The 24,355-nt window shown below is 39.9% G+C and overlaps 1 protein-coding gene across 1 annotated transcript in view; it reads left to right on the forward strand.

Moving 5' to 3' along the window:
- The first annotated feature begins 340 nt into the window (after positions 1 to 340).
- Positions 341 to 24,355, forward strand: part of LOC118906666 (heterogeneous nuclear ribonucleoprotein H-like) — a 50,396-nt gene continuing 26,381 nt past the window's right edge. The window contains 1 exon segment of the mRNA XM_036874239.1: positions 341 to 1,278. Within this exon segment, the coding sequence (XP_036730134.1) occupies positions 341 to 1,278 (938 nt within the window).

Raw genomic sequence — 24,355 nt, forward strand, 5'->3', positions numbered from 1 at the left:
GATTTCTTCAGTGAGCTCTTGGTTATTTAGTAGCATATTGTTTAGCCTCCATGTATTTGTATTTTTTTACAGTTTTTTTCCTGTAATTGATATCTAGTTTTATAGCATTGTGGTCAGAAAAGGTACTTGATAGGATTTCAATTTTCTTAAATTTACCAAGGCTTGGTCTGTGACCCAAGATATGATCTATCCTGGAGAATGTTCCATGAGCACTTGAGAAGGAAGTGTATTCTGTTGTTTTTGGATGGAATGTCTTATAAATATCAATTGATTTTCTTCTCAGCCATGCCGAAGTTGTGTGTGGAGTCTGTTTGACACCAGGACCCCCTAAGAGACGTTGATGTTGGGCACCGAAGGTGGCAAGGGATTCGTGGTGAAGGTCCGGGGCTTGTCTTGGTCTTGCTTGGCCGATGAAGTGCAGCGGTTTTTTTCTGACTGCAAAATTCAAAATGGGGCTCAAGGTATTCGTTTCATCTACACCAGAGAAGGCAGACCCAGTGTCGAGGATTTAGTTGAACTTGAATCAGAAGATGAAGTCAAATTGGCCTTGAAAAGAGACAGAGAAACTATGGGACACAGATATGTTGAAGTATTCAAGTCAAACAACGTTGAAATGGATTGGGTGTTGAAGCATACTGGTCCAAATAGTCCTGACACGGCCAATGATGGCTTTGTACGGCTTAGAGGACTCCCCTTTGGATGTAGCAAGGAAGAAATTGTTCAGTTCTTCTCAGGGTTGGAAATTGTGCCAAATGGGATAACATTGCCAGTGGACTTCCAGGGCAGCAGTATGGGGGAGGCCTTCGTGCAGTTTGCTTCACAGGAAATAGCTGAAAAGGCTCTAAAGAAACACAAGGAAAGAATAGGGCACAGGTATATTGAAATCTTTAAGAGAAGTTGAGCTGAAGTTAGAACTCACTATGATCCACCACGAAAACTTATGGCCATGCAGTGGCCAGGTCCCTATGACAGACCTGGGGCTGGTAGAGGGTATAACAGCGTTGGAAGAGGAGCTGGCTTTGTAAGGATGAGGCGTAGTGCTTATGGTGGAGGTTATGGAGGCTATGATGATTATAATGTCTATAATGATGGCTATGGATTTGGGTCAGATAGATTTGGAAGAGACCTCAATTATTGTTTTTCAGGAATGTCAGATCACAGATATGGGGATGGTGGCTCTACTTTCCAGAACACAACAGGACACTGTGTACACGTGTGGGGATTACCTTACAGAACTACTGAGAATGACATTTTTGGTGTCTTCCTGCAGTGGCTAAGGTTGGTTCAGTGGGTTGTGTAGGTTTCCTGGTGGAGGGGACTAGTGCCTGTGTTCTGGTGGATGAGGCTGGATCTTGTCTTTCTGGTGGGCAAGACCACGTCCAGTGGTGTGTTTTGGGGTGTCTGTGAACTTATTATGATTTTAGGCAGCCTCTCTGCTAATGGGTGGGATTGTGTTCCAGTCTTGATAGTTATTTGGCATGGGGATTCCAGCACTGGAGCTTGCTAGTCGTGGAGGGGAGCTGGGTCTTAGCACTGAGATGGAGACCTCAGGGAGAGCTCTTGCCAATTGATATTACATGGGGCCAGGAGTTCTCTGGTGGTCCAATGTCCTGAACTCGGCTCTCCCACCTTAGAGGCTCAGGCCTGACACCTGGCTGGAGCACCAAGACCCTGTCATTCACATGGTGAATGTCAAGACCATTAATCTTCTCCCTGCCAACAACTCCAGAATGTCAGCAGCCAGAGTTTGATGCTCCAGTCAGGAGATTGAATGGGTCATCTCACCATTGCTGCCTCTCCAACAGGCTCAAGGATTCTCCTCTAAACACTTTGAAGAAGCAGTGCTGTAGTCCAATGGGTTGGCAGGGGGGCAGTGGAGCTCCCCCCAATAGATCCTGAGAGAACTGCAGTAATTTTCACCTGTTCCTCATCCTCCACCAGTGCTATGGTGCTGCCATAATACTTCCATACAAAGGCCCTGCGTTTCTCTTTTTGAATTATGGTTTTCTCTGGGTGTATGCCCAGTAGTGGGATTGCTGGGTCATATGGTAGTTCTATTTTTAGTTTTTTAAGGAACCTCCATACTGTTTTCCATAGTGGTTGTATCAATTTACATTCCCATCAACAGTGTAGGAGGGTTCCCTTTTCAACACACCCTTTCCAGCATTTATTGTTTCTAGCTTTTTTGATAATGGCCATTCTGACTTGCGTGAGGTGATACCTCATTGTAGTTTTGATTTGCATTTCTCTAATAATTAGTGACGTTGAGCATCTTTTTATGTGCCTCTTGGCCATCTGCATGCCTTCCTTGGTGAAATGCCTATTTAGGTCTTCTGCGCATTTTTACCTGGATTGTTTGTTTTTTTGATGTTGAGCTCCATGAGCTGTTTGTATATTTTGGAGATTAATCCTTTGTTTGTTGTTTCATTTGCAAATATATCCTCCCATTCTGAGGGTTATCTTTTCATCTTGTTTATGGTTTCCTTTGCTGTGCAAAAGCTTTTAAGTTTCATTAAGGCCCATTTGTTTATTATTGTTTTTATTTCTGTTACTCTAGGAGGTGGGTCAAAAAATATCTTGCTGTAGCTTATGTCAAAGAGTGTTTTTTCTATGTTTTCCTCTAAAAGTTTTATAGTGTCTGGTCTTACATTTAAGTCTTTAATCCATTTGGAGTTTGTGTATGGTGTTAGGTAGTGTTCTAATTTCATTCTTTTACATGTAGTTGTTCAGTTTTCCCAGCATCACTTATTGAAGAGGCTGTCTTTTCTCCATTGTATGTTCTTGCCTCCTTTGTCGTAAATTAGGTGCCCATATGTGCGTGGGTTTATCTCTGGGCATTCTATCCTGTACGATTGATCTATATTTCTGTTTTTGTGCCAGTACCATACTGTCTTGATTACTGTAGCTTTGTGGTATAGTTTGAAGTCAGGGAGCCTGATTTCTCCAACTTCATTTTTCTTTCTCAAGATTGCTTTGACTATTCAGGGTCTTTTGTGTTTCCATACGAATTGTAAGATTTTTTTGTCCTAAATCTGTGAAAAATGCCATTGGTAGTTTGATAGGGATTGCACTGAATCTGTAGATTGCTTTGGGTAGTACAATTATTTTCACAAAGTCGATTCTTCCAATCCAAGAACATGGTATATTTCTCCATCTGTTTATGTCATCTTTTATTTCTTTTTTAAAAAATAAATTTATTTATTTATTTATTTTTGGCTGTGTTGGGTCTTCGTTGCTGCATGTGGGCTTTCTCTAGTTGTGGCAAGCAGGGGCTACTCTTTGTTGCGGTGTGTGGGCTTCTCATTGCTGTGGCTTCTCTTGTTGTGAGGCACAGGCTGCAGACATATGGGCTTCAGTAGTTGCGGTGCGTGGGCTCAGTAGCTTTGGCTTGTGGGCTCCGGAGCTCAGGCTCAGTAGTTGTGGCGCATGGACTTAGTTGCTCCATGACATGTGGGATCTTCCCAGACCAGAGCTTGAACCCATGTCCCCTGCATTGACAGGCAGAGTCTTAACCACTGTGCCACCAGAGAAGTCCTCTTTGATTTCTTTCATAAGTGTTTTATAGTTTTCTGAGTAGAAGTCTTTCACCTCCTTAGGTAGGTTTATTCCTAGGTATTTCATTCTTTTTGTTGCAGTGGTAAATGGGAGTGTTTCCTTAATTTCTTTTTCTGAGTTTTCATTGTTTGTGCATAGGAATGCCAGAGATTTCAGTGCATTAATTTTGTATCCTGCAACCTTGCCAAATTCATTGATTAGTTATAGTTGTTTTTTGGTGGCATCTTTAGGAATTTCTGTGTACAGTATCATGTCATCAGCAAACAGTGACAGCTTTACTTCTTCTTTTTCTATTTGTATTCCTTTTATTTCTTTTTCTTCTCTGATTGCTGTGGCTAGGACCTCCAAAGCTATGTTGAATAAGAGTGGCGAGAGTGGGGACTTCCCTGGTGGCACAGTGGTTAAGAATCCTCCTGCCAATGCAGGGGACATGGGTTCAAACCCTGGTCTGGGAAGATCCCACATGCCAGGGAACAACTAAGCCCTTGTGCCACAACTACTGAGCCTGTGCTCTTGAGCCACAACTACTGAGCCCACATGCCACAAGTACCAAAGCCCATGCCCCTAGAGCCTGTGCTCTGCAACAAGATAAGCCACCGCAATGAGAAGCCTGTGCACCGCAACAAACAGTAGCCCCTGCTGGCCGCAACTAGAGAAAGCCTGCACGCAGCAACAAAGACCTAGTGCAGCCAAAAATGAAAATAAGTAAATAAATTTACTAAAAAAAAAAAAGTGTGGCGAGAGTGGACATCCTTGTCTTGTCCCTGATCCTAGTGGAAATGCTTTCAGTTTTTCACCACTGAGTGTGATGCTTGCTGTGGGTTTGTCATATATGGCCTTTATTATGTTGAGGAGGTTCCCTCTATGCCCATTTTCGGGAGAATTTTTATCAAAAAGCAGTGTTGAGTTTTGGCAAAACTTTTTCTGCATGTATTGAGATGATCATATGGTTTTTATTCCTTAATTTGTTGATGTGGTGTATCACATTGATTGATCTGCGTATACTGAAGAATCCTTGCATCCCTGGGATAAATCCCACTTGATCATGGTGTATGATCCTTTTAATGTGCTGTTGGATTCTGTTGCTAGTATTTTGTTCACGATTTTTGCATCTATGTTCATCAGTGATATTGGTCTACAATTTTCTTTTTTTGTGATATCTTTTTCTGGTTTTGGTATCAGGGTGATGGTGGCTTCGTAGAATGAATTTGGGAGTGTTTCTCCCTCTGAAATTTTTTGGAAGAGTTTGAGAAGGATGGATGTTAGGTCTTCTCTAAATGTTTGATAGAATTCACCTGTGAAGCCATCTGGTCCTGGACTTTTGTTGGTTGGAAAATTTTTAATTATGGTTTCAATTTCATTACTTGTGATATGTCTGTTTATATTTTCTAATTCTTCCTGGTTCAGTATTGGAAAATTGTACCTTTCCAAGAATTCGTTCATTTCTTCGTGGTTGTCCATTTTATTGGCATATAGGTGTTTGTAGTAGTCTCTTATAATCCTTTGTATTTCTACAGTGTAAGTTGTGGTTTCTCCTTTTTCATTTCTAATTGTATTGATTTGCGTCCTCTCCTTTTTTTTTCTTGATGAGTCTGGCTCAGGGCTTATCAATTTTGTTTATCTTCTCAAAGAACCAGCTTTTAGTTTTATTGAGTTTTGCTACTGTTTTCTTAGTTTCTATTTCATTTATTTCTGCTCTGATCTTTATGGTTTCTTTCCTTCTGATGACTTTGGATTTTCTTTGTTATTCTTTCTCTAGTTGTTTTAAGTGTGGTATTAGATTGTTTATTTTAGATTTTTTTGTGTCTTGAGGTGAGATGGAATTGCTATAGACTTCCCTCTTAGAACTGCTTTTGCTGTGTCCCATAAGTTTTGGGTCATCTTGTTTTCGTTGTCATTTGTTTCTATGTATTTTTCTTTGATTTCTTCAGTGATCTCTTGGTTATTTACTAGCGTACTTTTTAGCTTCCATGTATTTGTGTTTTTTATAGTTTTTTTTTCTGTAATTGATTTCCAATCTCATAGTGTTGTGGTCAGAAAAGATGCTTGATGCAATTTCAATTTTCTCAAATTTTCCAAGGCTTGATTTGTGACCCAAGATATGATCTATCCTGGAGAATGTTCCATGTGCACTTGAGAAGAAAGTGTATTCTGCCACTTTTGGGTGGAGTGTTCTACAAATGTCAATTAGATTTATCTGGTCTATTGTGTCATTTAAAGCTTGTGTTTCCTGATTTATTTTCTGTTTGGATGATCTGTCCATTAGTGTAAGTGGGGTGTTAAAGTCCCCTACTATTATTGTGTTACTGTCGATTTTTCCTTTCCTGGTTGTTAGCATTTGCCTTATGTATTGAGGTGCTCCTATGCTGGGTGCATAAACATTTATAACTGTTATATCTTCTTCTTGGATTGATCCTTTGATCATTATGTAGTGTCCCTCCTTATCTCTTTTTTTTTTATGATTTTTATTTTATTTATTTATTTATTTATTTATGGCTGTGTTGGGTCTTCGTTTCTGTGCTAGGGCTTTCTCTAGTTGCGGCAAGTGGGGGCCACTCCTCATCGCGGTGCACGGGCCTCTCACTATCGCGGCCTCTCTTGTTGCGGAGCACAGGCTCCAGACGCGCAGGCTCAGTGATCGTGGCTCACGGGCCTAGTTGCTCCGCGGCATGTGGGATCTTCCCAGACCAGGGCTCGAACCCGTGTCCCCTCCATTGGCAGGCAGATTCTCAACCCCAGTGCCACCAGGGAAGCCCCCTCCTTATCTCTTGTAACAGTCTTTATTTTAAAGTCTATTTTATCTGATACAAGTATTGCTACCCCAGCTTTCTTTTGATTTCCATTTGCATGGAATATCGTTTTCCATCCCTTCACTTTCAGTCTGTATGTGTCCCGAGGTCTGAAGTGGGTCTCTTGTAGACAGCATATATACGAGTCTTGTTTTTATATCCATTCAGCCAGTCTGTGTCTTTTGGTTGGGGCATTTAATCAATTTCCATTCAAGGTTATTATCAATATGTATGTTCTTGCTACCATTTTCTTAATCATTCTGGATTTGTTTTTGTGGGTCTTTTTCTTCCCTTGTGTTTCCCACTTAGAGAGGTTTCTTTAGCATTTGTTGTAAAGCTGGTTTGGTGGTGCTGAATTCTCTTAGCTTTTGCTTGTCTGAAAAGCTTTTGATTTCTCCATCGAATCTGAATGAGATCCTTGCTGGGTAGAGGAATCTTGGTTGTAGGTTTTTCCCTTTCATCACTTTAAGTATATCCTGCCACTCCTTTCTGGTCTGCAGCGTTTCCGCTGAGAAATCAGCTGATAATCTTATGGGCATTCTTTTGTATGTTATTTTTTGTTTTTCCTTTGCTGCTTTTAATTTTTTTTCTTTGAATTTAATTTTTGTTAGTTTGATTAATATATGTCTTGGTGTGTTTTTCCTAGGGTTTATCCTGTATGGGACTCTCTGTGCTTCCTGGATTTGGGTGACTATTTCCTTTCCCATGTGAGGGAAGTTTTCAACTATAGTCTCTTCAAATATTTTCTCAGACCCTTTCATTTTCCTCTTCTTCTCTAGGACCCCTATAGTTTGAATGTTGGTGCATTTAGTGTTGTCCCAGAGGTCTCTGAGATTGTCTTCAATTCTTTTCATTATTTTCTCTTTATTCTGCTCTTTGGCAGTTATTTACACCATTTTGTCTTCCAGTTCACTTATTCATTCTTCTGCCTCAGTTATTCTGTTATAGATTCCTTCTAGTGTATTTTTCATTTCAGTTATTGTGTTTTTCATCTCTGTTTGTTTGTTTCTTCATTCTTCTAGATCTTGTTAAACATTTCTTGTATTTTCTCAATTCGTGCCTCCATTCTATTTCTGAGATTCTGGATCATCTTTACTATCATTACTCTGAATTCTTTTTCAGGTAGATTGCCTATTTCCTTTTCATTTATTTGGTCTTGTAGGTTTTTACCTTGCTCCTCATCCGTGACATATTTTTTTGCTGTCCCTTTTTTTTTTTTTAATTAATTTATTTATTTTTGGCTGTGTTGGGTCTTTGTTTCTTTTTTTTTTTTTTTTTTTTTTAAAAGGCAGTTTAACAAAGAGTTTTTTTTTTTTTTTTTTTTTTTTTTTTTTTATAGCTACTTTATTTTATTTATTTATTTATTTTTGGCTGTGTTGGGTCTTCGGTTCGTGTGAGGGCTTTCTCCAGTTGCGGCAAGCGGGGGCCACTCTTCATCGTGGTGCGGGGACCGCTCTTCATCGCGGTGCGCGGGCCTCTCACTATCGCGGCCTCTCTTGTTGCGGAGCACAGGCTCCAGACGCGCAGGCTCAGTAGTTGTGGCTCACGGGCCCAGCCACTCCGTGGCATGTGGGATCTTCCCAGACCAGGGCTCGAACCCGTGTCCCCCGCATTAGCAGGCAGATTCTCAACCACTGCGCCACCAGGGAAGCCCCAGGGTCTTTGTTTCTGTGCGAGGGCTTTCTCCAGCTGCGGCAAGCGGGGGCCACTCTTCATCGCGGTGCGCGGGCCTCTCACTATCGCGGCCTCTCTTGTTGCGGAGCACAGGCTCCAGACGCGCAGGCTCAGTAATTGTGGCTCACGGGCGGGGCCAGTTGCTCCGTGGCATGTGGGATCTTCCCAGACCAGGGCTCGAACCCGTGTCCCCTGCATTGGCAGGCAGATTCTCAACCACTGTGCCACCAGGGAAGCCCCCCCTTTTTTTTGAGTGGGATTGTTTTCCTGTTTTACTGGTTGTTTGGCCTGAGGCTTCCAACACTGGAGTTTGTAGGCTATTGTGTAGAGCTGGGTCTTGGTGCTGAGAAGAAGAACTCTGTGAGACCTCAGTCCGATGAATATTTCCTGGGGTCTGAGGTTCTCTGTTAATCCAGTGGTTCAGACTCAGAGCTCCCACCACAGGAGTTTCCGCCTGACCCTGGGCTTGTGAACCAAGATACCACAAGCCGCATGGGGTGGCAAAAAGAAAAAAGAAGAGAGAGAAGAATAACAAAATAAAAACTAAAATTAGACCAGGAAACTAACAGATATGTTAGAAAGAATGTAAAAATAAAAATATAGATGAATCAACAACTGGAAGGTACATCAGTACCACAATAGTAAAAAAATTGGAAGAGGGAAAAGAAAATAAAAAAAGAGAGGGAGGGAAGGCTTTGGCTGTGGAGAGTGGGGCCTAAGCAAGGGTGAGGTTTGGGCAGTGGGTGGGGCCTATGCTTAGGACCCACAGGGCTGGAAAAGGCCCTGGGGGCTGTGGCGTGTGGGCCTTAGGCTCAAGGAACAGAAGGGGCCCAGGTGTGCCCCCACCCCTGGTCACAGAGGGCAGGGCACCTCACCTGGGAGCTCAGCAGGCTCCCTGGGCCTGAGTGGGTGGAGCAATTGCCCTCTGCTCCTCTCCCTCTCCTCCTGGAGGACCCCTCCCACCTGCCTCTCCTGATGTCTGCTAATCTTTTTGACAACTGCTTTTTAACTCAAAAATCTATACATTGGGACAGATCTTTTCCCCTGAGAGGCAGATTCATATACCCAGTTGCCTACTTGAATGATTTCTAGGTTCCTCAAATCAAAATGTCCCCAACTGAACTATCTCCCTAACCTGATCCTTCTCTAATATCTCCCCTCTCAGCAGCAGCATGACTATCCAGCCAATAGCCCCTGCTAGAAACTACTAGTTAGTCTTAACTCCTCCTCTCCCTTTTCTGCAGTGTCTAATCATTCATCATGTCCTATTTTTTAAAAATTATTTATTTATTTATGGCTGCGTTGCGGGGGCTACTCTTTGTTGTGTTGCGCTGGCTTCTCATTGCAGTGGCTTCTCTTGTTGCGGAGCATGGGCTCTAGGTGCACAGGCTTCAGTAGTTGTGGCATGCGGGCTCAGTAGTTGTGGCTCGTGGTCTCTCAAGAGCAGGCTCAGTAGTTGTGGCGCATGGGCTTAGTTGCTCCGCGGCATGTGGGATCTTCCTGAACCAGGGCTCGAACCCGTGTCCCCTGCATTGGCAGGTGGATTTTTAACCACTGCACCACCAGGGAAGTCCCACCATATCCTATTGATTGTCTCCTAAATGTCTTTTTTTTTAAAATATCTTTTGAATCTACCCACGTACCTACGCTACAGTACAATCCATTATCTACATACAAGACATTTTTTCCTGAATTTTTTCAAATCAGATTTTCTCAAATCTGATCATCTATTTCCTGTTAAACTTTTCTATAATATTTTGACTTACCTTTAGGATAAAAGCCAACCCCCTTAGCATGGTTTACAGTCATTAACCAGGCCCAGACTATCTTTCTAGCCTGGTCTCCAAGTTTCAGCTACAGTGAACTTTTTTTTCTTTTTAGGTCACGCTGCACGGCTTGTGGGATCTTAGTTCCCTGACCAGGGATTGAACCCATGGCCTTGGCAGTGAAAGCACAGTGTCTTAACCACTGGACCGCCAGGGAATTCCCAAACATATTTCTATTCCTCAAATGTCCTGTATTGCTTCTGAGGCTTATAAGAGCTCTTCAGTTTGTCTAGAACACTCTCTCCCCTCCTTTTGTTTGCCTGGCTAATTCTTAGCAACCTTTTAGGTCTCAGTTAAGAATTTCATTTCTGGTTTATCCTCTTTGACCCCTAAAATAGGCTAGTTCCCTCTACTATATGCTTCATAGCACACATTGATGATTATAATTACTTGTTGAATTTTCTTTATTTCCCACTAACTCCTGGACAACGGTTTTGTTCACTGTTGCATTTCCAACGCTTATCACATAGTAATGGCTCAATAAATACTTGTTAAATGAATGAATGAATGAATGATGTTTAATGGGCTTTAATGTCCACTGCCCATATTTTATAGCACAACTTCCTCATTTGGAACTCTTATTTTGATTTCTTTCTTAATTAGTTGAATATATACTTAAGATTTCCTTAAAGAAGCGAATATGAATGGTATTCTTATTCTGAAGTCTCTCATTTTTCTCTTGCCATTACACATGAACACATTGGCCCACACTTGGTTCATACTTACACAATAGCTTGGATTTCAAATTGTATCCCTGCAAATTTGTTACAAAGTCTGTTACAGTGGAAGCTCTAAATGAGGACTACCAGATTTTTGGTCATTTATAAGTAATCTGTTTTAGTCTGCCTAATGCCTATAAAATCCTTGTTATCTAATTTTTTTCCCAAGGTATGTCTAGATGTGAGTCTTTTTCCATTAATTTCATTAATTTATTTTTAAGTCTTCTGTTAGGTCTGGACATTTTTATTCAATTTGTCTTTGATTTACTATTACTTCTGTCCAAATTCTTTTGGGTTACTCTTCAGACATACTCATAATTCTCAGTTTGGGTTTTATCTCATCTTCTCTTCCTTTGTCCTTCTGAATATGTTTTGGACAGGCCACAACTTCTTGCTTTCTTATTGAGGATGTCAAACAGTTTTCCAAATGAAAATCACTTTCAGAGATAAGTAAGACTCTGAATCTTTTGGACTATGTTCATTTTCCTTTTTCTATATTATTTTTTATATCTCTCTTGGGTGAGAAAAGGGCTTAGGTATCTGATATGGACCAGGGTTCCCAGGATTTGAGGCAAGTTGTATGCCAGTAGGCAGGGCTGGCCACTAGCTGTGGGTAGGGAGCAAAAGGTAACCCAAGTCTAAGAGCTTTGCAGTCTTGAGAAGCAGACAAATAATCTGAAACATGAAATCTGTGGGGTAAGGTGAACCAAGAACTGGATCTTTTTCAAGGATTGTCAGGCAAGATTGACCTTAGTTAGTAGGTGCTGGAGACAAAGCCAGGAATGCTAACCTGAGGAAATAAAACACATGAACATGTGATAGCTTTTCATAGTGCTAGATTTGGTGGAAATTATTAAGACCTTAAGTCAGTTTGGACAGTTTTCTCCGCTCTTTATTTTCTCATCTACAGGCAGTATACTCTTCATATGCCCAGGAGGAAGTATGGATTTCCTTTGGCTCTACTCTTAGATCTTTAGCTAGAGGCCAGATTAGTATGCCCACGTCCAGGGTAGCCCCTGTGTTTCTTCTTACCTTGCTCTGCTATACTTCGATGGGACATTGTGGTCCAAATGTTACTGCCTGAGGGATAGGAACTAACTGATTCTCTGACAAAACAAACCAATGGAATTCATGATGTGCTATCAGCTCAGAAAACACTGTGACCAGCACTCTGTCTGTAGACTTTGTTCATAGGGACAAATCTGCCAGGCCACAATGGACCACTACCTGCTTCTCCATTCCCACTCCATCCTTTCCCAATGAACTTTGGAAGTCGCAGTCTTCAGAAATACACAGAAGGATACTAGCCTCTAACAGTACTATAACCAAAAAGCATGATTTGGGATTTTGTAGGCAAAAGAGGGCTGACTGCTCAGTTTGCAGCTCTGTATGGATCCTGGCTTTCTGAGTCACCAAGCCAACAATGGGGGAAGGATGCTCAGACATCCTACCTTTTTTCAGAGGGTTGGATCTGCTCTGAATCATGAAGCAGACTGTGGGTGGGCCACTGAATGTTTTTCTGAATTCAACTCCATTGGCCTCATAAATCAGGATAATTCCTCTTGGCAATCAGCAACCTGTCAGTCTTCATGTTCTGCACTGGTATACATTTAATCATTTTTCTTTGTCTTCTAATGTAGGCAGCAGTTGGGAGAGGCTGAGTCAGGGGCTGCCAAATAACACTTAAAACTAGAAATGTCTCATTGATTTTTATTACAATTGCATCAGTCTGTTCTCATTCCATCGAGCCTCTGATTGCGGGATTTCCCAGGGCACAGTCTTTGGCTGGCTGTTCAGTCTGCATTCTCCTTCAGAGGATTAATCCTCTCTTACACCTTTACATCTGATACCTGATGACTCTCAAACTGCTGCCTCTAGTCCTGTCTTCTTACTTAAATTGTGATTCTTTATTTTCTGATTAAAAGACATTTCTACTTGTCCACTTCACAAAATTCTTATGTCCCTGAAGGATGTACTTCTACCCTAATTATTAAAACTGCTAAACTAGCAGAACCCAAAGTCATGGCGACAGGAAAGAAACACTTTGTGAAAGGGTCATGGTTAAACTGTGGGTGGCATAACCACCATTTCTACTATTTTGGTTCCTGGAGAGGAGAAAGGACATTATACACACACACACACACACGCGCGCGCGCGCGCGATTGTATGTATATATATATATATATATATTTTTTTTTTTTTTTTTGCCACACTGCGCGGCTTGTGGGATCTTAGATCCCCAACCAGGGTTCAAATCCAAGCCCTTGGCAGTGAAAGCACGGCGTCCTAACCATTGGACTACCAGGGGATTCCCAGGGCATCATATATTAATCAAAGGTTTAGAGAATTTATTTCATCCTGCAGGACCGCACCATCTTCACATCTCAATGTAGCATGATCCCCCAGTTGGCAATGTAACTGAGTTTTTAATAGCCATGTCACTGTTCTATAAGATCAGTACCAACTGCTTCTGAGTGATGGGATGCAAGACAAGACCTGTAAATCCAATGGATATCATACTGTTGACTTACAGAGCTCTTTTGTCTGCAGCAGTGTTATATGGAAAATTCATACCATATAAAATGTTTTCAGTTGCACGGAGCAGACTATCCACTAAGTTATAGTTCTTGAAGTTTTTCTCACAGGGAGGTACTTCTTTCACACTGCTCTTCAGGGTTCACCCAAATGGAGCTGAATGTAACAGAAGTCCTTTTAGGGCAAGAGCTACCATATCGTACAGAGCTTTCTACAAACTTTGTTAGATTTTTTTTTTTCCCCTCTGCAGGCAAGTGATCAGAAGCAAATAACCATGAGGCCACAGAAGTGGGATGTGGGAGGTATGGCAGTGAAGTCAGAAACATCATGCTGGGAATGTGAACCACCTATTTGTATAACTTCCTTGTGACTTTGGGACCTGCTTGGGTATAGTTCTGTTTACATTGTTTCCACTTGATGATGGTGTGCTGATGCTTGACTTTATGTCTAGTTAGATAATATTAAGTTTATGATGAATACAGGTATCTCATGGGCATGCATTCAGTACCCACCAGGGATCAATATCTACTAAGGCTCAGTATAGCAAGCCACAGGCTGTTTCTTTAAAAAGTGACATATATATGTATATACATATATATTTTTATTATATTTTATACAATATATTATATCTTATATAATATATTATATAATTTTTAATAAGCGAGCATAGATTTGTTTTGCTTTAAAGTCCTGGTATGATTCTCCTAACAAACTTTGGCACATTCTCTATATAACATAATCAAATGCACTTTGAGCACCACTGGCACAGAACTACTTGCACTTTAGCGTCAATAAGTTGGGATATTTCCTCTAAAATGAACATCAGGTTGCTACTCTACCTACCACTAAGAAAGAGACACATTGCTTGGTGAGCCCCCTTGGATTTTAGAGGCAACATATGCCACGTAAGTAAGCTGCTCTGACCCATTTTCAGGTTACTGCAAAAGGTTCTCAGCTTTGAGAGGGCTTCAAAGCAAGAGAAGTTTCTCTAGCTGATCAAGGCAGGTCCGGGAGCTGTATGGAGATGATGGAAAGTTCTAATAGGGGAATCAAAATGGAGGCATCCTATACTTTGGGAGAAAAACTACACCCTTTTTGGCAAGCAGCTATGCTATTTTTGATAAGCAACTCTTGTTTTGATACCGGTCTCTTATGTAGACTGAATATCTGACCGTAAGATACCAGGGGGCCATGAATTCTGAGGAGCCCTCCATAAACCAAGCCATAAAGTCTGATGTTCCCAGCAGCATTCCATCATCAAAAGAAGGTGGTTTATGTATGGCCATGAACAAGCAAAGTACAAGTAAGTGACATTTACAGCATCTTTTCTGCTCCTTTTTCCTCATCCCATACCTAGGGCTTCATGTGGAATTCTCTATGATCGTTCACTGAGGAGAAAAAAAATCCCATCCTGGCTTACATATATTCACGTTTTACAACCAGAAGGCTTACAGTTCTATTCAGCCAGAAGAACAGATCAGAGGCTTAATTTTGAACAAACTGAGTTTGAGACATGTATTATTCATCCAAGTGGTGATGTCTTCAGTTGGATACATGAGTCTGGATTTTTGGGAGTAGGATCAGGCTACAGCTCCATTTAGAGGTGATCCTGAAAGGCAGTGGAAGAGAGAACCCTTCCTACCCCCATCAATTAAATTTTAAGCAGGTCATTGCGTTGTTTACTTGGCTTAGAAAAAGAGGTGACAAGGTAAATATGTACATTGATTCACGGACAAGAACTCGTAGTTTTGATGAACGGTCAGAGACTTGGAAGTAAAATAATTGAAGAGTGGCTTACAAAGAGTTTTAGAAAAGCAGTATGAGGGCACATTTCTTAGAATGGGCCCGGAATGTTAGAATATTTATGTCCCATGAGAATGCTCACTGAAGATGCCCACTTCAGAGGAAGATCTCAATAATCAGGTAGACAAAATGTCCAATACTATAGATGAAACTCAGCCTCTTTTCCCATCCAACCAAGTATTTGCTGAGTGAGCTCATAAACACCTAGATTCAGTAACTGTCAACATTGTGTTACATTTGCTTTATTTCTCTTTCAGTTGCACTATTCATATACACATACACACACCTTTTTTTTTTTTTTTTTTTGCTGTTCCTTTGAGGGTTAGTTGGAGACATCAGAGCACTTCCTTCCTAAATAATTCAACATGCATCAGTTATGATACATACACTATGTAACCACAATGCAATTTTCACACTCAGGATAATTCACATTGGTGTGTATATCCAGTCTATTTTTAAATTTCCTCAATTGTCCCAATAATGTTTTTATAGCTGTTTTTAAAAATTTGACACAGCAGCCAATCTAGGAATATGCATTGCACTTAGTAGTCATGTCTCTTAACATTTTGAAGTCTAGAACAGTTCCCCAGCTTCTTTGTTTTTACTTTATAGCACTGATAGTTTTAAAGAGTCCATGCCAGTTGTTGATAAATATCTTCTAAATGAATGCATAATAGTCTCCTCAAAATGTTTTTGCTTCCTGTACCTACAGCTCTGAGCTCTGATCATTTATTAGTCTGAGAAAGCAAGAGAAGAATGCTTCTACCAGGGAATACAACAGTAAATTAATCAAATTTGAAACTCAGACGCTTATCTGGTCATTTCAGGTCACTTTTAACACTGGTCCAATTGACAAAAAAAAAAAAAAGGGGGAATTATGATGGTTTATTGAGGTAATTGATTTGGGATATCGGGGAAAAAAGGATTGCTACTCCAAAATGGGGGCAGGAGTAGTATAGATGGAGACCAGGTGATCATTTGGAGCTCCTTCTGTTATTGACATATTCAGAGGTATAAGGTAATGGAAGACTACAGGAAATTATACAGGCAGGACCACCAAAGGTTCAGATCTTTCAGGTATGAAGGATGAGTATCTGGTGACTATCTGGCTAAAGGCAATGAGAATGTGCAGGCTTCCTTTAAGAAGGAAGTTCATAAATATCTCCTATGCTCTCATGACTATTTTCAGGAAGAAGAACTGTAGCATAGATCTGTATTTTCTCCCCGGCTGTGTCACATCAGAGAAAGAGTCAAAGGTTTCATGATGACTTTTTTTTAAAAAATTTTATTTATTTATTTAATTTAGCCTGTGTTGGGTCTTTGTTGCTGTGCACAGGCTTTCTCTAGTTGCAGCGAGTGGGAGGCTACTCTTCGTTGTGGTGCAGGAGTTTCTCACTGCGGTGGCTCCTCTTGTTGCAGAGCACGGGCTCTAGGTGCGCAGGCTTTGGTAGTTGTGGCTCGTGGGCTCTAGAGCGCAGGCTCAGTAGTTCTGGTGCGTGGGCTTAGTTGCTCCGTGGCATGTGGGATCTTCCCGGACCAGGGCTCGAACCCATGCCTCCTGCGTTGGCAGGTGGATTCTTAACCACTGCGCCACCAGGGAAGTCCTTCATAATGACTTTTTTTTTTTTTTTTTTTTTTTTGGCTGTGTTGGGTCTTCGTTTCTGTGCGAGGGCTTTCTCTAGTTGCGGCAAGTGGGGGCCACTCTTCATCGCGGTGCGCGGGCCTCTCACTATCGTGGCCTCTCTTGCTGCGGAGCACAGGCTCCAGACGCGCAGGCTCAGTAATTGTGGCTCACGGGCCCAGTCGCTCCGCAGCATGTGGGATCCTCCCAGACCAGGACTCGAACCCGCGCCCCCTGCACCGGCAGGCAGACTCCCAACCACTGCGCCACCAGGGAAGCCCCATAATGACTTTTTGACTCTACATCATCTGGCTCCTTCTGATCTCATATTCTGTTACTCTCACCATCACCGGTTTTCTTCCTCAGGGCTTCAGTGCTTGCTGTTCCCCTTGTCTCAATTTTTCTTCCCCACATACCTGCATAACTCATATCTTATCTCATCTCATCATCTCTTTTAGGTCTTTATTCAATGTCAACTTCTCAACAAGGCCATCTTTGGTTACCCTGTCTAAATCTGCAACTCTATTGCTCTTCCATATATTTCCTTCCCCCACCCCCCATTTTATTTTTCTTCTCATCACTATCTGAATGGTATTTATTGCCTGTCACTCCTAATAGAAAGTTTGTTCACAGCTGTAACTCCAGTGTATAGAAGAGTGCACATGGTAAGTATTCAATAAACAGTTGTTGGGACTTCTCTGGTGGTCCAGTGGTTAAGACTTCACCTTCCAACGCAGGGGGTGCAGGTTTGATCCCTGGTTCGGGAGCTAAGATCCCACATGCCTCGGGGCCAAAAAACCAAAACGTAAAACAGAAGCAATATTGTAACAAATTCAATAAAGACTTTAAAAATGGTCCACATCAAAAAAAAATCTTTTTTTAAAAAAATGAACAATTGTTGAGTTAAGTAATAAAGTATATATTTATCTTTTTAAATTATTTAAAAATATTTTCTCTCTGTTTCCCCACTATTTTATATTGGATGTGTAGTTGGTGTCTGTCTTTATAAGTTAGTCTAGAGGTTACAGAATATTGTGATGGGATAATGATAGGATTAAAGGAACAATAGACATTACTCAGGAACCGTGGACTTGAAGTTGGATGAACTAATTCAGTGGTTGGTAAACTTTTTCTGTAAATGGTCAGATGGGAAATATTTTTGGCTTTGTGAGATGTACAGTCTTTTGCCACTGTTCAACTTTGACATTGCAGAACATAAGCAGCCACAGATTATGTGTAACAAATGGGAATGGCTGTGTTCCAATACAACTTTACTTACAAGAACAGCTTACAAAAAATTGTTTACCACCCCCTGCACCAACTGATGATGTCCCCATTTTGGGGAGATGGAGAACATGTTTTCAGTTGTTGAAGGATATATTGCAGTATATTGAGCAGAAGTAGTTAGTGGTACAAGAATGGGAAGAAGTATGTTTGCGTCTGTTGGGCAGTTACAAGAGTGAATTGCAGTGACATTTGCCTTTTTCTTTTTGGCTGCCTAGTATTTGAAGCTCTTTTGTATATATACAGGGCTTCCATCTTATATTAGAGAAGCTGACTATTCCAGATACTTGCTCTTCCAGCACGCTTTGCATTTATGGCACCAACCAGAGGCACTCTCCTAGAACATTTAGCAGGTGCTAGTGGTAATGAGACTATGAGAAACTCAGGGGAAATTGCTGAAAGATCAACTCCCTGGAGCAGAGTGGTAGAATTGTCTTTTGGTGACACAGTGTCTGGTGTTAATGGTATTGGTGGTGCAGGTTGTTGCAAATATTGCTTTGTGTAAGCAGGAATAGTGCCCTCACTGTACCAATTCGAGTTGTTGTTATGAGCATCACTTAAGGCTAGGTATCCCAGTGTCTGGTTCTCCAGTTCTCCAGTAGATTCTATAAGTTATCCAACATCTTTTCAATAAATTCCTTTTCTATTTGAATCAGCCAGAGTTGATTTCTATTGCCTAGAACTAATAACTCAGATTAAAATACATTCTTTCTACATTTACCAAATAATCCTTTGACACAGTCATGAAGCTCTTTTTATAAATGAGTATCAGCTAGATTAAGTAATTTTCCCTTGGGTTTTTCATTTCAATTAAGGTATTTTTTAGTTTCTAAAAGATCTAGTTGGTTTTCTTAATCTGCCTTAAAAAATAATATCTTATGGCCCTTTCCTACTATAGTTCCTTCCTGCATTTCTTTAAATAGCGTTAGATTTATGGTATCTAGAGTTTATGAATAGTACAACTCTGCTTCGCATCACTACTTTTCTTCAAAATGTCAACATGATAGCTCCAATTTAACTTGAGAGGTGCTATTTTAATTTGAGTACTTCAAAGATATTCTCATTACTTCACTACCAAGACACACACACACACGCACACACACACACACACACACACACACACACACACACAATCTGTCCTCTTATTAAACCAAATCTCTTCCAATACTTATTTAAAAATTCAGCTCCCTTTTTTCTAATTCCTTTTGTGCTTAATTTCTAAACTGCATAAATTATCAGGTTATTTTGTACTTCCACAATATTATTTGGGTAATATGGTCTTTTAAAGCAATTGTTTAATATATTTATTGATTGACTATATTGCCAGCTTTTGTACCCAGGGACAGTGTACTCAAGGACCTACATAGAGGTTGCTCAAAAATTATTTGTTGATTGACTTTTTCTGCCATCCACTAGGTAGTTCCTCCCACTGAGGACTCTATTTATTTATTTTTTTTGAGGACTCTACTTAATATTCAAAATAGTAACAGGAAGGAGGCCCTGAATGGGAAAGAAATGTTGTGACCTAGTTCTAAACATAAACTATTAGATCATCTAAATATCTAGGGGTCTTCCTGTGGTCTGAAGCAGGTTATTGCTACATTTGGCTCCTCAGAGCATAGAAATTTTCTCAAAGACCAGTAAAGGACTTCTAAATTCAGAGGGACTTTCCAGGCAGGGTGAAAATGAGATAATGAGCAGGGAGATATGAGATAATCTAGTTTAAAAGCCATTTGATAGCTTAAAATGCCTCTGACAGCTATTTGAGCAACAATGACTATAGCATCTCTGATTCCAGGAAGCCCTGTTATTAATGCATGTATGAATGTTTAACCAAACTGTATGACCTCTCTGTCTTCTTTTTAAGAATGGGGACTCTTGTAGCCTACATGAGTAAGCATAGGGTGTTCTGGAAAATTCTCTGAGCATATGGGGTCTTTCCTCACTGTTTTCACTTCCCTTGTAAGTAGAATGACCATATAGTTTATCTCCCAAATTGAGACAATTTTGATAATGAAGGGGACACTATTAATAATTACACTCAGACAACAGGCAAAAACTACCTCAGGCAAACTGGTTTGTATGGTCACATTATCTATGTCATCTCCTACCAGTTTCATGCTATTCTAAGGCACAGTCCACTAAATGGGATGTTGTTTACTTGTCTCTATGTGGAAAAACCTCCTACTCACAGAGATTTAAGTTACTGGATAAATCTTCCATAAACCAACCCCCCCCCGAATAAAATGCCCCAGGCTTGAGCCATTTATTTTGTAGTAGCATGCTTGAGGCCTCACCTAGATATTGAATGTTGCTTGATGCCACATAAATCATGCTGGGAAGTTTGGGAGTGGTGGTGAAAGGGAGTGAGAGTCTTTTGCTTCCATGCCCATAGTGCATGTGCAGTCTACAGTTCAGATTGCCTTTTTTATATTTCCACAGTATGAGTTGTAGGCATGCTGGTTTCATTAGTTCAAGGACTGATTAAATTACTCATGGAACCTCTCCCCAGATCAGAATTCTTCTCCCCGTTCTTATTCAACATCATAATAGAAGTCCTAACAAGTGTAATAAGACAAGAAAAAGAATTAAAAGGTATACAGATTGGGAAGGAAAATAAAAGCATCTTTGTTCACAGATGACATGATTGTTTATGTACAAAATCCCAAAGAATCAACAACCAAAAAATGCTTCTGAAACTAGTAAGCAACTATAGCAAGGTTGCAGGATACAAGGTTAATATACAAAAGCCAATTGTTTTCCTACATATTATCAAGGAATAATTGGATTTTGAACTTAAAAGCAAAACATCATTTATTTTGGCACAAATTGAGGGAGGGGGTGGAGAGAGAGAGAGGGAAATACTTAGGTGTAATCTAACTAAATATGTGTAAAATCTGTAAGAGGAAAGCTACATGTTCATGAATAGGAACACTCAATATCATTAAGATAAGTCACTTCTTCTCAACTTTATCTATAGATTTAATGCAATCCCAATCAAAATCCCAGAAAGTTGCTCTGTGGATATTGACAAACTTCCTCTAAAATTTATATGGGGAGGCAGAAGACTCAATAGCCAACCCAATACTGAAGAAGAAAAAAGTTTGAGGACTGACACTACCTGACTTTAAGACTTACTATAAAGCTACAGTAATCAAGACAGTGTGGTATTGATGAAAGAATAGACAAGTAGATCAACAGAAAAGTGTAGAGGTCCCAGAAATAGACCCACATATAGCCGATCTTTGATAAAGGAGCAAAGGCAATCCAAAAGAAAACAGATAGTCTTTTCAATAAATGGTACAGGAAAAACTGGACATTTACATGTAAAAATATGAATCTAGACACAGACATTACACCATTCACAAAAACTAACTCAAAATGGATCACAGGCTTAAATTTAAAATGTAAAACTATAAAACTTCTAGAAGATAACATAGGAGAAAATCTAGATGACCTTGGGTTTGGGGATGACTTTTTAGATACAACGCCTAAAGCAGGATCCATGAAAGAAAAGACTGATAAGTTGGACTTCACTACAATTCAAGACTGTTCTGTGAAAGACACTGTTAAGAGAATAAAAAGACAAGCCATCTGTTGGGAGAAAATATTTTCAAAAAACATAACTGATAAAGAACTTGTACCCACACAAAGAACACTTAGGATTCAACAATAAGAAAACAAACAACCCAATTTAAATATGGGCTAAAGATCTGAACAGACACCTCACCAAAGAAGATATACATTTGAGAAGCATGTGTGAAGAGATTCTCAACATCATATATCACTAGGGAATTGCAAATTAAAACAACAATGAGGGCCTACTACATATCTATTGGAACGGCTAAAATTCCAAACACTGGCAACACCAAATGCTGACAAGGATGAGGAACAGCAGGAACTCTTATTTATTTCTGATGGGAATGCAAAATGGTACAGCCACTTTGGAAGACAGCTCCTCAGTTTGTTAAAAAGCTAAACATAATCTTACCATCTAATCCAGCAATAGTGCCCTAGGTATTTACCCAGATAACCTGAAAATTCATGCCCACACAAGAACATATACACAAATGTTTACAGCAGTTTTATTCATAATTGCTAAAACTTGGAGCAACCAAGATGTTATTTGATAGGTGAGTAGATAAACAAACTGTGGTACATCCATACACTGGGTTGTTATGCAGCGATAAAAAGAAATAAGCTATCAATCCACAAAAAGATATGAAAAACCTTAAATGTGCATTAAGTGAAAGAAGCCAGTGTGAAAAGGCTGCATACTGTATAATATCAACAATATGACATTCTAGAAAAGGCAAAACTGTAGAGACAGTAAAAAGATCAGCAGTTGCCAGTGATTTGGAGAGGGGAAAAAAGGAAGGATTGAATAGTTGGTGCAAAGGGGATTTTTATGGTGATGAAACTATTTGGTATGATACTGTAGTGCTGGATATATGACACTATGCATTTTTCAAAACCAAAAAAAAAAAACAACTGTACAACACAAAGAATGAACCCTAAAGGAAACCACAGACTTTAATAGTGCATCGATATTGCTTCATCAATTGTAACAATGTACTCCACTAATGCAAGATGTTAATAATAGGAGAAACTGTATGGGGATAGAGAAGCGGGTATTTGGGAACTCTCTGTATTTTCTGTACAATTTTTCTGTAAACTTAAAACTGTTCTAAAAATAAAGTATTTTAATTAAAAAGCAGGCATTAATTTTTACTAATAGTACAGTCTAAATCAATGTTGTGGGAGGAAATATGTCATTGATTAGTAATGCTTCACCCTACCCATATTTTAATGGGCTTTCATTTTTTTGTGTGGAGCAACATGCCATTTTTTTCTCTTCATATCGGCCTACTGGAACAAGAGGAGAGCTACGTTAGCCTTTGTTGGTGTCTCTCTCATGATTTTGGTTTGGATTAAATTCCTTTGATTCACTAGTCTCCCAGCAAAAAAATAAATGGGGAGTTCTCAGTAAAAGGGAGAACCCTTTTGCATATGCATCTAATTTTGCTCCCTCCTGAAACTTCACTAAAACTTAGTTAAAAAAAAACTTAAGGCCATAAACTGACAAGCTAGAAAACAGGAGAATAAACAAAATTAATGACATTTCGTATGCTATGAAGTGGATAGGTTGGTGGTTACTGAGAGGAGTCCAGTGAAAACGGACTCCTAAACCAGCAGGGGGAAAGCCAAGAACTAAACTGATTTGCATTGCAGAAATGCTTAAAAAACCAGGAATTAGCAGGACCAGGTTCCTCTGGAAATAGAAGTAAAAGTAGGGAGAATGTTAAAAAAGGAATATTAGTTGAAAGGTAATGAAGAAACAGATAGCTGAATTTTATCTCTCACTCTATGCTGCTGATTGATTATCTACTCCCTGCCTCCCACAAAAGACTAGAGACTTTTTCTTTGTAGAGGGTCTCTGATCTGAGGGTCATCAGTCACAGTTGAATGTGGAGTACTGTACCAAACATGGGAGAATGTGAGTGTGTGAGGCCTAAGTCCTCTTACCACAGTTGACTCCAAAATACTGGCAGTCAGGCCTAGACCTTCTAGGCAGGAGATTGGAAGATCCTTCTCTGGGGATCAGACCAGGACATAAATAAAGCTAAAGATAACAATTCAGGGATTCCTTAACAAACAAATCAACCATATCATTTCACACTAGAACTCAGAGTTGACATGTTCAAAGCTTTCAATCAGCTTTTAGTGTCCTACTCTTAAATATGAGCAAAAAAGCAATTGAGTACCAGAAAGTTGAAGAAATCATATAATAGAAAGATAAAAACCAAAATGAATAAATACAAGAAAGAAAGTTTGAGGAGATAGCAACTAGGCAAGGAGAAAAAAACTTAAATACAAGAGAAGATATTACATTTATGAAACAAGATGCTACATAAAAATAGTACTCAGATAGCAAAAATTATTCTTTGGAATGAAAATCATGGTAGCATAAATGAAAATTTCAACAGAAAGCTTGCAAGATCCAGTTGAGGAAATCTTTCAGAGAGTAGAGCAAAAAGAGCAAGAGCTAGGAAATTAGAGAGAAGGGAAAAAAAAAAAATCCAGAAAACAAGTCCAAGAGGTCCAACAACTGAATAATAGGAGTTCCAGACAGAGGGAAATAAGAAAACAATTGGGAAGGAATTAACATGATTTACAAAGATTTCCCAGAACTGAAGCTCATGAGTTTTCAGATTGAAAGATCTCACTGAGTATATATGACCAGGGATGAAAAAAGATCATACCCAGGCACATGACCATGAATTTACACTGTAGACAAAGAGAAGATCCTATAAACTTCAAAAAAAAAAAAAAAAAAGGGAGGTCTCATACAAACGATCAAGAATCAGAATGTCTTTTGCTTTTTCAGAAGCAATACTAGAAGGCAGAAAGCAATGGTGAAATGGCCTCACAATCATGAAGGAAAATTATTTCCAACCTAGAATTCTATACTCAGTATGCAAGTAGAGGGGGAAAAAAAAGACGTTTTCAGACATGCAAGGTCTCAAAAAATTTGTTTCCCTTATATAT

This window comes from Balaenoptera musculus, chromosome 1 (assembly GCF_009873245.2).
Source record: "Balaenoptera musculus isolate JJ_BM4_2016_0621 chromosome 1, mBalMus1.pri.v3, whole genome shotgun sequence".
NCBI classification, from domain to species: Eukaryota; Metazoa; Chordata; class Mammalia; order Artiodactyla; family Balaenopteridae; genus Balaenoptera; species Balaenoptera musculus.